Consider the following 19351-nt stretch of genomic DNA (forward strand, 5'->3'; position numbering starts at 1 on the left):
TATAGTTGAATAGTCTTTTTTAATCAAACTAGAGAGCTGCATACAAAAAAACCTGCACATCTCCCCATCTATTTCTTGATCCTCATCCCTGCCACCACCCCTCAATAGATGGTCAACACTTGGATGGATTTGGCTCAATATGGCTACAATCACGGCACGGACAACGCTGGAAAAAAACAAACATGGAAGAGGAAAAACAATCCATCCAGCACAAGGTTCCAATTTCCAACCTACAGGCAGACTGAACTGAGATTAAAAGCTATGATGTTCCCCATTTCCCACCCTCATGCCCACCCCATATACCCATGGTTACCACGACATCGTAACACTACTGCAATAGACCCCATCCCTTTAACATTCCAAAAGAGAAGTTACAGGCTGTAGAACTTCAGGCTTCTGTCCATTCCTGTCGAAGCAAGGAACTTGGCATGATGGCCAAAGGCAACTCCTGTTGTCAAGCCGCTATGCTCTACAGAAAGGAGATGGGACAGTTAGGATAGAGACAAACACAAAACAGCCTAACCCCAAAGCAAATACTTCTACCAACCACCAGTTCCAATAAAGGCCCTCTCAGGAATGTCACAAAGAGCACTTCTCCCTTACCTGTGAAATGGAGAACCTCTGTCCACTGCTTACAGATGTATACCTGGACATCAGTGCCACCCAGGGCCAGGTATGTGCCACTCTGATCAAATATGAGAGACTTCACCTAAAAAGACATTTTTGAGATGCAGATATTCAGAAGTAAGTTATAGCCAAATGCATCTGCAACTTGCAGCCACCTCTGCCCTCATACTTGGGTCAATAGCTAATAATTGCTCATCCAACAATAAAAAAGGTACTGAATCACAAGGATTCAAAGCAGGGTAAACGACCCAAAATACAAACACTGCAGATTACAAAGGCTATATGCAAACCAAAGAGGCGATGGGAACCTAGAACAGTGAAGCAAGGAACATCACACAAACCTCAAAGTTATTGTCCAACTGCAGCGTCTTGAAGTTCTTCAGTTTGCGCAAATCCCAGAGTTTGACAGAGGAGTCATCAGCCGCAGTGGCCAGGTAGTAACCGTTCTCAGAGAAGGCAATGCTGGTAATAGGGCCTGAATGTCCAGGGAAGTTTGCTACGTTGGTCCGTTCCTGAAAAAGGGAAGTCAGTCACCTCCATTATATGCAATAAGCCTGCCCAATTTTTGAGCTTCTATACAAGAATTTGCAGTTGTGATACCTTGTTGTACTAGAGAGTGCAAGTAATTAATAAAATCTCCTTTGACATTTGCTCTTGATTCACCTCTGACTTTGAGAAGGTTGCTAGCTTTCTATAACCCCCCTCCCAAGTGGATAACACTCAACCGTATTTAACTTTGTGTGAACATCACTGTGAAATAGCTGTAGCCAATAGCACATACAACAATTGTATCTAGTGACCTAGAGGCTGTAGCTGACATTAAAGTGTCAACTACAATATTAAGCACTTTTGCAGTACCTCTTGATGTATTCTCAGTCCATATGACTGTATAAACTAGACTCTAAGCCAGAGCTTTCCAAACTCTGTGTCACAACACAATAGTGTGTAAGCTGTTATCTGCCAGTGTCTCACATAAAAAAGCTCCCCACCCCACAAGCCAAGATGCACATTGGTCACCCCCGGAAGTGCCAACAGCAGCAGCGGCCACTCAGGCTGCTCCAAGCCTAAGGCCCCACATTAGCCACTATCTCCTCATCCTCCTCGGCTCTATGCCTCGCCACAATGCAGGAAAGAAAGGAGGAGGAGGAAGGGACCCCAAAAGAAAATCTAGTCCAAGCCCCTTCAGTCAGGAAGGAAGACACAGTCAAAGGACTTGTGTATGGCCATCCAGACTGTTTAAAAGCCTCCAGAGATGTTTCATCACTACAAAAGTAAAATGCTGGTGTTGTTCTGGTGTAGGTACTGTTATAACATTTATAATTTGCACAATTTGTTGATTGGGTTGTAGTAATTACCATTAAAATGAATTAGTTTCTAATTAAAAAAAGAATCTGTTGATAATTATGTTTGTGATGAACCACACAAGGAGCTATAGAGGAAGCTATACAAGAAACAAGTTTAATACATAAGAAGTGTAAAGGAAAAATCTCCAAACCTTGCTTATATGATAAAGATAATATGAAACTTATAGGTGGAGGGGGGGAGAGGGAGGTATGAAATTCTTTTAAGGGGTTAGTGTAACCTCTGGTTTGCTAGTAAAACTGAATTACCATGTTGTAAAGGCATGCAAGTCTAAAAAGTATGCAACCAACATAAAATGTTTGGAAACCTCTGTTCTAAACTAAATTTTACAGGGATAGTAATAATGCTTTGCATGTACATGTCACATTTAATTTTATACCTTTCACACCCATTATCTGTAACCCTTACAACCAAACTTGGAGAACAGTTTAAGAACCTGCATGTGTTTTCTCTTACCTTCAAGTCCCAGATCTTAATCTGGGAGTCCATAGTTCCTGTTCCAAAAATGAGCCCATCGGGATGGAATTGTGCACAGGTGAGAGCTGTAGAGAGATAATACTGGATCACCATGATGCTGAGAAGCAGAATACACAGTCTGACTCCTCATGAACCACTAATACATTGAATCCTACACTCTCAGGTATCTCTCACAAAGCACCAAATTTAGATATGAAATGCAGAATCCTTACCACAGCCAGAGGTTTCATCTGTGACCTTGGTGAGAACACGGCCAGTCTGGATATCCGAGAAAGCCCAATACTGAAAGAGAGGAAAGGCTGGATTTTAGGTTTATGTAAGCCTCCTTGACAAAATCTGTTCCAACATTTTTTTATTTATTTCTGTGTTGACGTCTTTGACTTTTTAAAATGCTAATATTTGTGTTTTCTTTACTTCATTTTATTGCCATTTCCTATCTCTGGTGTAAGAGACACTTAGAAAGTATTTTTTAAGAAGCAAGACAGGATACCTACAAGAAAAATTAAATAAGAGGTCATCTTCCCTCTCATTCGCAGATGCTATTTTTGCTATACTTTGAGCAGATATTGAAAAATGTACAATAAAATGAAATAAGAAAGTGGCAATCCCCCATCCATTTCCAGATACTATTTTAATATATCCCGAGCACAATGAATTTATGAGTGACACAGTCTGAATCTATGGTTGCGATTTCACCTGGTCATCAGAAGAGCTCAGCAGATAATCTCCTGTTGCATGGAGACTCAGCCCTGTCACAGCACTCTCATGGGCACGCACAACCTGCACACACGACACACCAGGGACTGACCAGATCCGGATAGTAGCATCTGGAGAAGCTGAGAACACTAGTTCCTAAAGGGGAAAGAGAAGACCGTCAGCTCAAGAATTAGAATGAAGCCAGGTGTATTTGTGCAGAATTCAAAAGCAAAATAGCAACCACGACCTAAAGCCACTTCAAAGGACAACACACAAATTGATTCCCTCAGGAAAGACCATGCAATTCTTTGAGAGAAATAAAAAGATTAACAATCAAGGACACCATGCACCCAAAGTAAATAATGCTGGTAAATAAACTATGGTCCGTACCTGGGATGGGTGGAACACTACGCTGGTGACCTTTTTAGTGTGGCCTTTGAGAGTTGCCAGGATCTGCTCTGAGCTCTTGTCAAAGACAACAACATTTTTGTCCGCTCCACCTGGAAAACAAAGCAGGAGCAGAGCGCTCACGAACCAAGAAAGGTATATGCTTTCAGCCCTTGTGGTCTGCTGGCAAATAGTGCCCCTTATAGCATTGTAAACACTTTCTGAAGTAGTGGATAACAGCTGTTGGGGAAGGCAGGACACAACTACAAGAAAAGGAAGCTGCTTCAGAACCAGTAGGGTAGCTTTCTCCTGACTGACACAACTCTTACTGCAGGCTGTTCCACCCTCACTTCCTACCACCCAAACACTTGCAGTTATATTATCTCTGCTCCCTTCAGGGCCAGGACTAACTAATCTGATCACTTTTTCTGTTTCACATCATCCTGAAAAAAGCAGAGGCTGTATGTGGGATAATGTTGTCCTTGGCCTCGTAACACCAAATCTGACCAATTCTGAGGATATGTATGCAACATTTTGAAAATACTTTATTTATTAAAGGATGAAAACAGACAATTTCACTATGTCCTGTCTCATTCCTGACCCCACCAGCTGTGGGGTGGGGAGCATTTTGTGTGTGTGTGTGTGTGTGTGTATGCACATGCATGGTGTAGGGGGCATTTGATCTTTTGTGTTTATGTTTTAGAAAATTCAATAGCAGGGAGCAATGGGGAAATTGGCAATTTCTTGTTCCCAAATCTCAGGTTATCAGACCATCCATGAGTGAAATTCAACTATGGGCCCACGCAAGAGAAAGACTGACCAGCTAGATGTATCCAGAGAAGGGTGACTAAAATAATAAAAGGTCTGGGAATCATGCCCTTTGAAGACTTGCTTAAATAGCTGGGTATGTTTAGCCTGCAGAAGAGAAGGGTGAGAGGAGACATGACGGCCATGTTCAAATATCTGAAAAGATGTCATAAGGAAAAGGGAGCAAGGTGTTTTCTGGAAACTGGGACTTGGAGCAATGGGTTCAAATTACAGCAAAGGAGATTCCACCTGAACTATAAGAGCTATTCAGCAGTGGAACTCTCTGCCTCAGTGTCGAGGAAGCATCTTCCTTGGAGGCTTTTTGGCAGAGGCTGGATGTCCATCTGTCTGGGGTACTTTGATTGGGCTTTTCCTGCATGGCAGGGAACTGGATTGGATGGCCCATGTAGTCTCTTCATATTCTATATTCTTATGATTCAACATCAGTGTGAATTTGGTAAATTTATGGAAATCCCATTGATTCACTGGACCTATTTTAGTTGGTACTAAGGGAATTAGCTCCACAATATGGGGGAGAGGTGCTGCTGTCCCAGACTATTGTCTTTTCCATCTAATCATGGAGTAAACAGAGGTGTGTTCAACAGAGACCATAGGTTCTAACAGCTGAAACTAGACCAATAAAGTCATTGATTAAGAAGCCTACACATACCTGTGAGGATCTTGTTGGTGTCGGAAGGACATAAGTCGAGAGCCAGGATACCAGGAATGCTGGCGCTGTGCAATCCCTGTTCAAAAGCAACAGTGTTGGCATTAATACTAGCAAGCTTGCTGAGAGAAGCCCTGCTGCTTAATGTCATCATTAAGGGAAGCTCTTACAAAAAGGGGTGTCCCTAGACAGTTAGCTTTATCTCTGTTTTTGCCCCTGAAAGAACAAGCAAGTTTCTTTTTGACTTGACAAGAATCTGAAACAGATATATCATTGCACACTCAAGTCTGCAGCCTCATGCAATCCCCCACCCCTTGAAAGAAAACCCCTAGGAATTCTAGTATCAAAGCAAGGTCATGACAATTTCCTCCAATAATGAAGTAGTATAAAACCATGAAGTTACTTAGAATCATAGAATCATAGAATAGTAGAGTTGGAAGAGACCACATGGGACATCTAGTCCAACCCCCTGCTAAGAAGCAGGAAATCGCATTCAAAGCACCCCCGACAGATGGCCATCCAGCCTCTGCTTAAAAGCCTCCAAGGAAGGAGCCTCCACCACGGCCCCGGGGAGAGAGTTCCACTGTCGAACAGCTCTCACAGTGAGGAAGTTCTTCCTGATGTTCAGGTGGAATCTCCTTTCCTGTAGTTTGAAGCCATTGTTCCGTGTCCTAGTCTGCAGGGCAGCAGAAAACAAGCTTGCTCCCTCTTCCCTATGACTTCCCTTCACATATTTGTACATGGCTATCATGTCTCCTCTCAGCCTTCTCTTCTGCAGGCTAAACATGCCCAGCTCTTTAAGCCGCTCCTCATAGGGCTTGTTCTCCAGACCCTTAATCATTTTAGTCACCCTCCTCTGGACGCTTTCCAGCTTGTCAACATCTCCCTTCAACTGCGGTGCCCAAAATTGGACACAGTATTCCAGGTGTGGTCTGACCAAGGCAGAATAGAGAGGGAGCATAACTTCCCTGGATCTAGACGCTATTCCCCTATTGATGCAGGCCAGAATCCCATTGGCTTTTTTAGCAGCCGCATCACATTGTTGGCTCATGTTTAACTTGTTGTCCACGAGGACTCCAAGGTCTTTTTCGCACACACTGCTGTCAAGCCAGGCGTCCCCCATTCTGTATCTTTGATTTCCATTTTTTCTGCCGAAGTGAAGTATCTTGCTTCGGCAGAAAAAATGGAAATCAAAGATGACTTGACAAATAAGGACCATGGGCGAAAGTTGTGAAAACTGTAACATCATACTAGTTTGGCCTTGGACAAAGAACCATCAATATACTCATGATTGATTGGGTTGCTTTACCAAAGGGTCATGACCCTGAGTCCCCTTGAGGAGAGGGGGTGGGATATAAATACAGCATCATCATCATCATTATTATTATTATTATTATTATTATTATTATTATTATTATTATTATTATTTACAAGACTTAAGTATGGCAGTTGGTAACTCTGAGGTCACGTATTCATAATGTTGCTTTAAATCTAAGATGACTTGACAACTATGAAGAAAAAGGCTGAGGAAGCCTGAGTAAAACCAGACAATCAATAGGTTATGGGATGATGTGAAGAGAGGTCTATAGTGGGGGAGACATTAAAACCTAGAAGAATGCTAGAGCAGCGAGTGAAGACCGGTTATAAAAAGTGTAATTGTTAAGATGTCAAAAAGGTTTTGGGAATGCAGAAACAGTCACAGAAGTTCATCTTTATCTTAAATGTTATGTCATAAATATTTACTGGTTTTATTTTCTACAACTGTTACTTTTTAAAGAATTGATAAGGAAAAGTGCTCACATTTTGCCTCACTGAATCCACTGATCAGAACAATCACTTGTCCAAAACAGTGGTCATCTTGAGACTTAAGTACCAGATTCAGGAAGGATCCTTGGAGTAAATGAGTAATAGGAACTGAATGGGTGGAACTGTAGGGCCAGTCTGGACATGGGTCCCACCACAACAGCACGACATAAAACAGGCTTCCAGATCATGGTCACCATTTACTCACCACATGTGAGGCCACCTGGCGGTATCTGCTTAGTTCTTCCGGCTTCACCAGCTCCTCTGGCACAGTCTTCCCTCTCTGCCAGAAGGACAAGATAAATTCAGTCATAGAGTCTCATCAACTCAGTACACTAGGCTGCACCTCTGTTTTCATTATAACAAAGTATCTACACACAAATGAACACACCAGAATCACTTGACACTCTCTTTCTGGACGATAAGCTTTTTAAAGGAGCACACACCTTTTTACGCTCTGTGGTCAACACTGTGGCTTTGTCTTGAAGCTGCAAGAGAGAACAGCATTAGAAAAAGCCAATTCAAACATTTGTATTTTAGCAGACAGGGTAACATTAGGTAGAAAGGCAGAATGCCATAGAAATGTCAAAAGTGTTTTTATAAACATAGCCAATTTTAAGGTACAGTATATCTATGGAGCAAGAAATGGATGGAAAACCTGAGCAATAGGTTTTTATACCTTCTGGATAATTTCTGGAGTCATCCCTGCTAGCTCTCCTAGATCCATTGGTTCACCAGCACCCTAAAATTGGAAAGGAGCCTGTTAGTCCAGAGAAGAAAAAGAGAAAATGAAACAAGGGTTCAACAGAAACGTATGTGTAACTTACCACTGCATTGGGCTGTGCTGAAGGCACAGCCTGGGGAACAATGAGACCAGCCTGGGGCTTCAGAGTTGCCAAAGCTGTGAAGAAACACACAACATAATTTGGATGGTTAAAAAGACAGCTGTCACAACAAACTCCTTCCTCTGCAAATTACCCAAAAAAGTATGCCATCCATTGAGGTTTTACCTTCTCTTGCAGCAGTGACTTCTTTGGTGAGACGGGCAATGACACGGCAGGCGGCATCATGCTGGTAGAGGGCATGAGACAGCTCCTGGCGCGTGGTCTGCAGCTGCTGGCGCAGGGTGAAACTGTGGAGCATGACCGCATCCTGAAACAGGCAGATTAGTATATTATTTACAATGGTCATGTTCCTACATTAAAATAATAAATCAGGATTCATCATCAAATAGTATGCTCATTTATGCAGCTCATTTACTTTATTGTCCTCCTGTTTGCACAAATGGAACAGAAACCAGAAGTGGAAATCTTCATGTGATTATCTGGATGTGGAATTCTGGGATGTTATTTTTGAATGTGACAGAATGTATAAGCTGACACTAAATTCTCAATTCTTGTTACATTACAGACCCTGTTTTGATTACTATCCTGCTCATGTGACAGGGAGAACTAAAGCAGAAGTAAATGGGCTGCAGGAACTATCACATGTTTCTGACATTATAGCAAACCAGGATAAGGATCCTAGTTTGTTATGTATAAATGTGGCCACCTGACAAGCAGACCATATTTTGCCAAAGTTGGAGTAGTTTCTTAAACATCTGCATAGCAAGCCAATCAATTTTACTTTGGAGGCAAGCTACTCCTAGTTCAGGAGATTCCTTCCTTGCTACCAAAGTTTCCCAACTCAGCAGGATCTTACTTTCTATCACTCTAAGAAAATCAGAAAGCTCAGCACACCTGAAGCTAAGGAGAAATGCTTTAAGGCACAGAGAACTTATATTGAAGGGAGTAAAAGAAAAATACTCACCCATTCATCCTGAAGTGCTTTAAGGATGGCTGGAATACTAGTAGCAGAAGGTGGCTTAGGTCGAATTGGGTGAGCAACTGTAAGTGACAGGCACATGGAAGTATTAGAAATAATTCTCCAAATCAATTTTCTTGTTTCATAAGCCTACTACAAAACTATTAGGAGCAGGATGCCTTACACATACCAGTATCGTGAAAGCCAATTAGCGCCACCTACTGTTGGCAGTAAACACTTGTCCCTATCCACTCCTTTCATGCCAGTCATGCATGCCAGTCATGCAGAAGGAGCAGAAGGATAAAATGCAGAGGGTGCGTATGAACCTTTAAAAAGGTTGCAAGGGGATCCAGGCAGAAGAGAGAGAGAACCAAAGGAAGAAAAATAGCTAAAGTTTCTAAAGAGGGAAGAGATTTGATATGGCTTTCAGTTTTGCACACAAATTATTTGGTTAGAAATACTGGGTACTACAAATGGATCTATTAAGTAACTCTCTATATGACCAATTCATAGACCCATCAGGTTTTGGGACTTTAGGAATTGTCCTATAAAGCCAGAGAACTGCTGCTGAGGATACATTTTCAGGCTTCATGTGGATATATGAAACCATGGATTATAGCAAGCCCCCTGGGACCAAGAAAACCATAAAGTCTGGTGAAGGACCTCTGGACCAAGAATACCATAAAGTCACATTGGAGGACCTAGAAAATGCCTAGAGATTACATATTTTGTCCAATGTGGATAAGTGAAACCACAGATATTGGTCCAACAGATATGTGGATCATACTGTTTTTTGAAACAACAAAACAAAGAACACTGTATCTAACAACTCTTATAAGGTTTTGGTTTAAGTAGCTTTAGTTATTTATCCTTCCACTAGGCATGAAGTTTCAAATATCCACTTCAAGTCTTCAGGAGGACAAAGTAAGATTACGAATTCCATACTCCACATATCAAACCCATGAGAGACTTTATTCTAGGTTTTCTGGCTCTCTTCACCTTTGATATCTATGAGCTGTTCTTCAGACAGTGGCTGGTTGTTCACTGGATCAGTTCCATTCTCTGCAATATACTTTTCTATCAGTCTTCGCTCATAAACATGGTTTGAGACTGGAGATACACAGGGATGCTCAGGAACCTCATTTGAAACTGCAAGAAAAAAAGAAAGTATAACTAACAGAAAAATCACATTAAAAACCACATCTGTCACAGTAGTTTCAGAGGAGTGAAAATATTGATGTGCCAAAGAAAATCTAAAATTGCAATTCATAAGAACTCAAAGTAAACACACAATGATCTCTAATAACGTTTCAATGTACATGATATTTCATTGTCTGCCATATATACTTGTATACAAACAGGAGCTGGAAGTCTTACTCACAAAACTAAACTTACTTCCAAAGTATTTTGGCTTTGGCATTCTGGGAACAACTGTAAAAACCCTGAAAAAGATATCTCCCATGAATGTAAGCATGTGCTATTTGTTAATCCCTGCATAAGCAGATATGATTCTCAACACTATGGACTCAACTGGACAACTTTTCAGACATTATGGAAGGAGCCTTTGCCAGATCCTGGCATTAGGAAAATCACATCCCCACTCTGCGCACTGAAGCTTAAGCTTTCAACCTGACTGAACAAAATGCATATTAAAACATCCCTTGCAGATGTCTGGACATCTACTAAACATACACTATACATACCATATGTCTCTATATGAATATATTTTTGACTGAATGTCAATGTAAATATTGAAATCTGTGGGACTTTAGTCACAATCATCAGTTATGATGTCAACTGGACTTGAACTTACTCTGACTCAACTGGATGTCTAAAATACATTATTCCATGTAGTAGGTTTCAAAGTGAGTTCCAAGGAAGTCCTAAGGTGCCTTGGAAAACTATCAGCGATGCCTCAAAGCAAAGATGATTGATTAGAGCATTAGGGTATTTAGGGCTAAATATTATAAAGGCATGAGTTCTGGGCTTGGAAACTGTGGAGGATCAGCCCTGATTGGCACTTGGATTGAAGACTACAAATGAATACCAGGTACTATAAGCAATATTTCAGAGGAAGGGACTGACAAAAATCATCTGAGTATTTCTTGCCTACGAAAACCCTGTACTGTATATGAATAATCAAAGAGAAAAACTATTCCACAATTTTCACTATCATGAAACAACTGTTTTTTTTTATATTTGCCATGCTCTATCTTTACAGCGCAAAGTTGTGCAAATGATTCAGACTGTCATAAACACGAAAGAGAATACACTACCTGACTGAAACAATTTACAAAGGTTGCAGTCTTAAGATGCACATGTCATGTTTGTAGTTACGCTCAAAGACTATTCTTATAGCCTCAAGATGCAGAATTTGAAGCACAAATACATAAAGGAACATTTACCCAATTATAGATGCATTCAGGATAGCCTAGACTGCAATTGCAAGATTATTTTTCTACTCAGCAAGCCTGTTTTCTAGATTCACCCAGCTGGAACTGAAGATATCTCTATGTCTCCTGAGTCAATATAACAATATCATAATATATACGGTAATACTCATATTATGATATACTAATAATATAATATATTGTATACACATATAATATTGATAATAATATTATAAGATATAGAAGTGAACATAACATCTGTGCTACTTCACTGTACTTGCTAATTTTGCATAACTCCATAGCTTTGTGGCATATTTTATTCCTTTGTTAGCAACAAATAGAGATGATCACTAGGTTGTCAGTATGGTCTGGAAAGAATCTATTAAACTTAAAGAAATGCATAAAGACACACAGTTTGGAAATCTTAAAGCTTATGTTTTATCATAAGAAATTATACTAAGGCTTTCATGATCAGACTGTAAAGTTATACATTTAATTGGTAAAGCTATAAATTTAAACAGAATCTAAAATCAAAAATATGTGAAGAGTCACAAATAAAGAAACACTACACCATCCAAATGATTCTTGGTGCATCCCTGAAGATCTATTTTGCATTGCATTATTATAAAGAGGTATTTCCATTATGGCAATGAACTGAGAGTAAAGTCTGATGAACAGGGTGATTAAGATTGGGAATAAAAGGCAGATGCATGTTGAAAAGAGAAAAAAAATGTCTACATAATCATGAGATCTTTGTCATATTGAGATCCTTGTCATATTGTGTGCTTTAAATTACAGTAAGAAGAGCATATAATTAATTCAGATCAAATGTGTTCTAGTAACTGTTGAACCTAGTTTTGAGATAGAGGAAGTTCACATAATCTGTTTTCACACAATGAATGCAGGGGGTCCATAGGCGATTCTTGCACATAACTATCACCAGGTATACTGCCACACATCCCTGAATATCCACTTGGGGTTCATTTAAAGGCAAGGAGTTTTTGGATGAGCTTTTTGATGAATAACAGATATTCAGTAAGGGCATATGGGAACAACAGTGTATGGAACTACATTACAAGGTCCCATTCAAGTACTCATTCAACACTCTAAAACAGCAATGCACTGATGTGCCCATTTGGGAAAAGTCACCCATTCTTTATATGTAAGAAATCATGCCAGTACAGCTGTTCAGACAATATTGCCATATAACACATACACAAGCATAAGTCTAAAAACTTTAGACAAAAAGATCAGCCCTCCAAAAACTGGATTGGCATATACATAAGCACTGAACCTTAAGTATTATTTAAAAAGGGAAGTACAGTAGAGTCTCACTAATCCAAGCCTCGCTTATCCAAGCCTCTGGATAATCCAAGCCATTTTTGTAGTCAATGTTTTCAATATATTATGATATTTTGGTGCTAAATTCGTAAATACAGTAATTACTACATAGCATTACTGAGTATTGAACTACTTTTTCTGTCAAATTTGTTGTAGAACATGATGTTTTGGTGCTTTATTTGTAAAATCATAACCTAATTTGATGTTTAATAGGCTTTTCCTTAGCTTTTCCTTATTATCCAATATATGCGCTTATCCAAGCTTCTGCCGGCCCGTTTAGCTTGGATAAGTGAGACTCTACTGTATCCCTTTCTCTCAGGAGAGCATCAAAAGGCAACAGTGTAGTCTGACCCGAGATAACCTAAAAGAATTGCCAAACCCTTTCTATTCACTCTTGTCTGAAAGAACATGACTTAGTCATCTAGTGAGGTTCTATAGCCCAGCAGGGATTTGAACCCTGGTCCTAGTCCAGCACTTAAACACCATGCTAGTTCTTAATTCTTAATTAGTTAACATTTGCAAATACATAAAGAACTATACATATCTATATCTATATATACACATTTTAATCTTTTAATGGGAATGATTGTACTAGCATGAATCTTGTTGCTTCTTTCATTTTATATTTATACTTTTTATTTATGAGTTGGAATTGTTTTATTTGTATTACTTTATATTTATTGTTAGCCATTTTAAGTCCTTATATTGGTAGAAAGGCAGGATAAAATTAAGTAAATAGATAAATAAATAAAACTAAAGTGTTAATATGGGTCACTTGAAAGCAAAACATTTTCATTCCCTCTTGAACTGATCCCTTGATAAAGAAAGCCATCTTATCCCATAACATCTCTAAGTCTGAAAATCACAGAAAAATGTGGCTTTTTGATGAAGTGAAAGGCAAGAAGAACAATGCTTCCAAGATGACAACAAGACTAATAAACTATTTAGGCTTACAGCCTAGGTCATTATGGTTCAAGTTTTGTTATTGTGTGCCTTCAAGTCATTTTCAAGTCCATTTCTTGTGGTGACAGCATCACAGAGGTTTGGAGGGCTGAGTGCGTGACTTGCTCAGGATCATGAGTGAGCAGAGATTTGAACCATGATCTCCAGAGTCGTAGTCCAAGTTTATGTGTGTGCATGTTTGTGTATATACACACAGAGAGATACGTATACACACTAACTTACCCTTTAGTCGCTGTAGACACAGCAGCACCTCAGAAAAACCATGTGCAGGATTATAAAAGCACTCAATACTAGCCAAAAAACTTCCAATTAGACCTGAGTGCATCTAGGCCAGAGTTTCCCAACTTTTGGTCCTCCAGGTATTTTGGACTTTAACTCTCAGAAATCCCAGCCAGCTTACCGGCCTTTAGGAATCTTGGGAGTTAAACTCCAAAACACCTGGAGAACCAAAGGTTGGGAAACACTGGTGTAAACTGAAAAACTAATGCAGTCTGACCCCACTTTACTTGCAATGGCTCAAAGCTATAAAATCACGGGAGTTGTGGTTTTACAAGGTCTTTAGCCTTCTCTGCCAAAAAGTGCTGCTGCTTCACCAAACTATGACTCCCAGAATTCCACGGCATTGAGCCATAGCAGTTTAAACGGGTCCAAACTACATTAACTCTACAATGTAGATGAGAATAGGTGTAGCATAGGTAAGCCTCCAAACTGTCCTCCTCTGATAGGGATCTGAAAACCTGGATGTTTCAGCAAGCATTTGAGATTAATTAGTCCCTATGTCCAGTCCCTAGGTTGCCAGATAGTACTCTGTTTTGCACTTCATTCACTTTCCTGGCCCTATAGTACACTATTTGAATTATCCCTTGCCCTGCTCTTTTACAGCTTGGTTATGCCCATTTTAGAAATTTTGGTTTTGTTCTGAACCTGGTCTGATGGAACTCCAATGCATTCTGTTTTATCCTGTTATGTTTAGTCTGTTCTATTTTGGTTGTTGTATTTTATGATGCTCCTTTTTAATATGCTTTGTTTATGGATTGTGTTTGATTTTATGTTTTGTGGACATTTTGTCCCATTTGTAAGCCGCCCTGAGTCCTGTCAGGAAGATGGTGGTGGGGGATAAGAATAAAGTTGTTATTGTTATTATTAAGCACAGCAAATAGAAGGCCAGAAATCCCTATCTCAAAATTCACATTTACCACAAATGCACCCGGAGGCCTGAGAAAAGCTGCACACTCTACCCACTCCCCTCGGAAATACAGGGCGATAATTACACTGACCTTCCTGACAGGCTTTGCTGCACGGATTAAAACAGAACAATACTCACGAAGGGCTATGGAGTGGAAAGAGCTGAAAACCCAACACAAATATAAACCTTTCATTGCCTTAAGTCAACAACTCGAGTTGCCTTGATCCCTTTTCGGCCAATGTTCGGAGTCCTCCATCCAGGCGGGAGTTCCAGAGAAATCAGTCGGAGTGCCTGGGACCTCAGGTTCCATAGAACCGGACACAAAGAGCGAGGGCAGCGTCTAGCCTTCATACAATTCTCTATGGAAATGCACCCCAAGTGTACCCAATGTGCTTTCCCATCTCTCCTTTTAAACCAAAACAACCCATCCTGGCCCTCCTTTTTCGGCCAACTTTATAAAGGAGAGAAAAGACACAGAATGGGAGCGAAAGGGGAAGAAAAGCGGGTCACTCACTGGAGCATATGAGGGACATGGCGAGCGCCTTCTCGACATGGACCTTGCGGCTGCTTCCGGGCCACTAGAGCGAAGGGGAAGGTTCTGCTTCCGCTCGTCGTTCAACTCGAGCTGCAGCGCGCGCGGGAGGAAGCGACCCCGGCCGGAAATGACCCCCCCCGGCCTTCCTTGTCGCGTGCGCTGCCAAAGCCGCAAGGCCTAACGGTCCAGCGAAGAGCGACAACTTCCGGTTTGGGCGAGGATTCAGTTAACTACAGCCCCCAGCATGCACCTGGGACACAGAGAGCCTTTTAGAAGGCCGAATGGTAGCATCTGACACGGGTTTGACTGAAATCGCTCAACCCTATGGGATGCTGGGATTTGTAGTTTATTGTGGCAAAGCCGCTCTCTGGCAGAGTATGGTGGATTTCTCACAAGAAGGCGAAGCCCAGACCTCTGTAGCGTTTAGCCGAGGCAGTTAATGTCATTCTCATGTTGTCGAAGGCTTGCATGGCTGGAATCACTGGGTTGCTGAGAGTTTTCCGGGCTGTATGGCCATGCTATAGACACATTCTCTCCTGACGTTTTGCCCACATCTATGGGAAGCATCCTCAGAGGTTGGAAGCTAGGCAAATGGGGTTTATATATCTATGGTGGTCCAGGGTGGGAGAAAGAACTCTTGTCGGGCTTTGACGCTGCAAAGCTATTCAATGTTAATCAAGGTGGCCAATTGCAGCATTCACCCTTGCCTCAAGCAGACAAAGAGTTCTTTCTCCCATCCTGGACATTCCACAGATATATAAACCCTACGTGCCTAGTTTCCAACAGACATCACAACCTCTGCGGTTGCCTGCCATAGATGTGGGTGGAATGTCAAGAGAGAATGCTTCTAGAACATGGCCATACAGCTGGAAAACTTACAGCAACCCAATGTCATTATTCTGCAGAAAGCCCAAGTCTCAGTATAACAATACACCAGCGGGCGCAAACCCTGTTTGATCTTTGAACTTTAGCAGGGACAACCCTGGATAGTACTTGGATGGGAGACACCCGAGGAATACCAGCCACTGTAAGTTATGCTTCAGAGGAAAGAATAATGCTTGGATGGGAGATTGCCAAGGAATACCAGGCACCGCAAGTTATATTTCAGAGGAAAGAACTGGCCAAATCACCAAGAAGAAAACTGAAATATGTGGCGTAGTTTGAAGGCACGTAAATGCATGAATTTAAACATTAGGCCTATGTCTTCAGTTGCCTCGTGAGTTTAAGGAAACAAAGGAAGGAGGATAGAATTTTAGCGCAAACTGTGTTTCGACAACAAGGAGTCCATCCAGATGACAAAGGTAGAAAGAGCTTGTTTGCCCTAACTCCAGGGTTTAAAATTAGAGCTTTTCAGCTTTCCAGACCACAAAATATGAAACTTCTACATGCAGATGCACTCTGTAATTCACAGTTTACAGTTTAGTTAGTTGTAATCTGAGGAGAGCTCTGCATGGGGAATTTGTTGCTGTCAAATTGAATTCAACTTATGGTGGCCTCATGAATACGACACTAGAGCTTAAAGAGTAGGCAAAGCATCTGAAATCCTGTGGCTGCCTCCTGCAGACTTCTCGGAGTTGTAATTCAGTGAGACCCGGAACCTCTCTGGCTGAGCATTTAAAGGCCCCTCTCCTAAATTACAAGGTCCAGAATTCTGCAGGAGGCTGCCACAGGGTTTTAGATGGGATGCACGCTCTTTGCCTACTCCTTAAACTTTAGTGTGATAATACCATGGTTACCCTGTCCTCACTAGCCCTGCTGTTGAACCTGTCATTTTTAAAACTAGGGGTCAGACAGATTTTATTACCGCGTATTGCTCTGTTCAACTCAAAGATGGATTTCCCTTGATTCCAATTCCAAATATCCTTATCATTGGGTTGTTGTATGTCTTTCGGGCTGTGTGGCCATGTTCCAGAAGTATTCTCTCCTGACGTTTCACCCACATCTATGGCAGGCATCCTCACAACCTCTGAGGATGCCTGCCATAGATGTGGGCGAAACATCAGGAGAGAATACTTCTGGAACATGGCCACACAGCCCGAAAGACATAAAACAACCCTGTGATCCCGGCCATGAAAGCCTTCGACAACACATCCTTATCATTGCAGTCATCCTGTCCTCAACAGCCCTCAAGGCAATGGCAAACCCACTCTGATCTAATTCAGCCAAAAAATAGGGTCGCTGTGTTGAAGGAATGTCGGAGTTATCTAGCATAGTCAATGATGAAACATGGTGAGTGCTGCAGCCCAGCAATCAACTAATACCACTCTTCTTAAATAAACTGGGGGCCCAACTATATTGACCATTTAATGCAGTTTCAAACAGATATTGAAGAAAATGGTTGTAATAATAAGAAAAGAACCCCCACACACACACACACAAGAGCATTGTAATTTGAATCAATCTGCAATGTAAATCAGAGGACAAGCCTCAAAAATATATCAGACAATTCAAGCAGAATTGGATCATTAACTAGATTGAGATTAGTATGGGAATCAGATTTAGGGGTTAAAATAGAAGAGAAAATGGAACTCAGTTTGTAAAACCCAATTTTATATATCAACCTCAGCACAACCTAAAGAAAATTATGCATAGATGATATGATTATTCACATAAACTACATAAAATAATCGAACCTCTAAACTATGTTGGAGAAGGCGTGGAGTAATAAGGGATCGGAACTGCATGTGGCTAATGTGCCCAAAGTATGGAGATTCTGGGAGGAAGTGCTATCATGGATAAGCTGAATAGTGGGGAAAACAATACACTTCAGGGGAGCTCTATTAATGATTTCTTCAATAATTTTTATCAATATTTTTTATTGAAGGATTTTCTTGGTCTATTAATGATTTCTGAGTACTGTTCCATTATCCCAGCAGAGGCCATCAGGGGGCGCTAGAGAGACGATAGTCCATTTTATGAAGCTGGAGGGTGGGTTGAAGGAGTAAAACCATTTTTCCTTGTTTTCCTGTTATTCTTCCCACTATGTCCCCCTGATGGAAACAACCCTTGTTTATGATATGAGAAGGGGAGAGGGGGAATAACCAGCAAAAATAGGAGAAATGGTTTTCTTCCTTCAACTCTCCCCCCCCCCCCCCAAATAAAATGCACTACAGTATCCTTCTCTCTTTAGCGCCCCCGGATGGCATCTGCCTGAACAGTATCCATTTGGGTATTCAAGTGATCTGTGGTACATAAAAATCTGATACTGCTCCTATTATGTGCTGCAAGACTCAAAATAGTGAAAACCTGGAAAAAGTTAGAGGATCTGACAATAAAGAACTGGTTAAATGGGGTGTGGGTGATAGCTCCGGAAAAATTAAGATTAGCAAAAGGTGAATTGAAAGAAGATCTATTTGATAAAACTTGGAAACCATATATTAGTTTCATGTGTAAAAGCAATGGTGAATTTAAACCACTAAACATTCAAAAAAGATTGTGGTTGACTAATTTATGAATTCATTACAATAAAAAAGCAAAAAAAGATGTAAAAAGAAGAAAAAATAAACTGGTTTCGCTGTGCAGACGATTACATAGGAAATCCTGTAACCAATCTTTGGCCTGGATATATCAGGAGAAAGGCGGGATAAAAAAATTAAATAAGTAAATAAAATAAATGCAGTGTGTTGTTGAAGACTTTCATAACGGAATCACTGGGTTGCTGTAAGTTTTCTGGGCTGTATGCCCATGTTTCAGAAGCATTCCCTCCTGACATTTCGCCTGCATCTATGGCAGGCATCCTCAGAGACTGTGAGGTCTGTTGGAAACTAGGCACGTTTATATATCTGTGGAAGGTCCAGGGTGAGAGAAAGAACTCTTGTATGCTTGAAGCAAGGGTGAATGTTGCAGTTATCTACCTTGATTGGTACTAAATGGCCTTGCAGCTTCAAAGACCAGCTGCTTCCTGCCTGAGGGAATCCTTTGTTAAGAGGTGTTAGTTAGCCCTGATTGTTTCATGCCTGGAATTGCCGTTTTCAGAGTGTTGTTCCTTATTTACTGTTATGATTTTAGAGGTTTAAAAAAAACAAAAACAAAAAAAAACACTGATAGCCAGATTTTGTTCATTTTCATGGTTTCCTCCTCCTTTCTGTTGAAATGGTCCACATGCTCGTGGATTTCAGTGGCTTTTCTATGTAGTCTGACATGATGGTTGTTAGAGTGGTCCAGCATTTCTGTGTTCTCAACACCTCCTAACAAAGGAGCAGGAAGCAGCCAGGCACTCAACGCCAATCAAGGTGGCTAATTGCAACATTTGCATTTGCCGCAAGCATACAAGAGTTCTTTCTCCCACCCTGGAGATTCCATAGATA

General features: G+C 40.9%; 2 protein-coding genes across 2 annotated transcripts in view; one reads left to right on the forward strand and one right to left on the reverse strand.

Annotated features, from left to right (window-relative positions):
• prpf19 (pre-mRNA processing factor 19) lies at positions 1–15182 on the reverse strand. The gene is made up of 16 exons (XM_003224112.4): positions 15024–15182; positions 9629–9778; positions 8636–8712; positions 7837–7978; positions 7654–7727; positions 7506–7568; positions 7273–7314; positions 7035–7109; positions 5027–5102; positions 3553–3662; positions 3163–3318; positions 2679–2748; positions 2446–2531; positions 969–1139; positions 604–709; positions 1–469 (listed from the first exon to the last, which is right to left on the reverse strand). Exons 1-16 carry the CDS (start codon positions 15040–15042, stop codon positions 372–374), a joined length of 1515 nt encoding a protein of 504 aa, XP_003224160.1. The 5' UTR covers positions 15043–15182; the 3' UTR covers positions 1–371.
• Positions 10485–19351, forward strand: part of tmem109 (transmembrane protein 109) — an 18255-nt gene continuing 9388 nt past the window's right edge. The window contains exon 1 of the mRNA XM_062967434.1: positions 10485–10679. The gene's annotated coding sequence lies outside the window, so the exon portion shown is untranslated. The remainder of the gene's footprint in view (positions 10680–19351) is intronic.

The sequence above is a fragment of the Anolis carolinensis genome, chromosome 1 (genome assembly GCF_035594765.1).
Source record: "Anolis carolinensis isolate JA03-04 chromosome 1, rAnoCar3.1.pri, whole genome shotgun sequence".
Taxonomy (NCBI): domain Eukaryota; kingdom Metazoa; phylum Chordata; class Lepidosauria; order Squamata; family Dactyloidae; genus Anolis; species Anolis carolinensis.

What these genes read in the sequence shown, in the direction of transcription:
- prpf19 (XM_003224112.4), bottom strand. An exon ending in AGTCACTGCTGCAAGAGAAG is followed by an intron (nt 7,728 to 7,836) that starts GTAAAACCTCAA and finishes GTTTCTTCACAG; the next exon opens with CTTTGGCAACTCTGAAGCCC. An exon ending in TGAGCTCTTCTGATGACCAG is followed by an intron (nt 2,749 to 3,162) that starts GTGAAATCGCAA and finishes CCTCTCTTTCAG; the next exon opens with TATTGGGCTTTCTCGGATAT.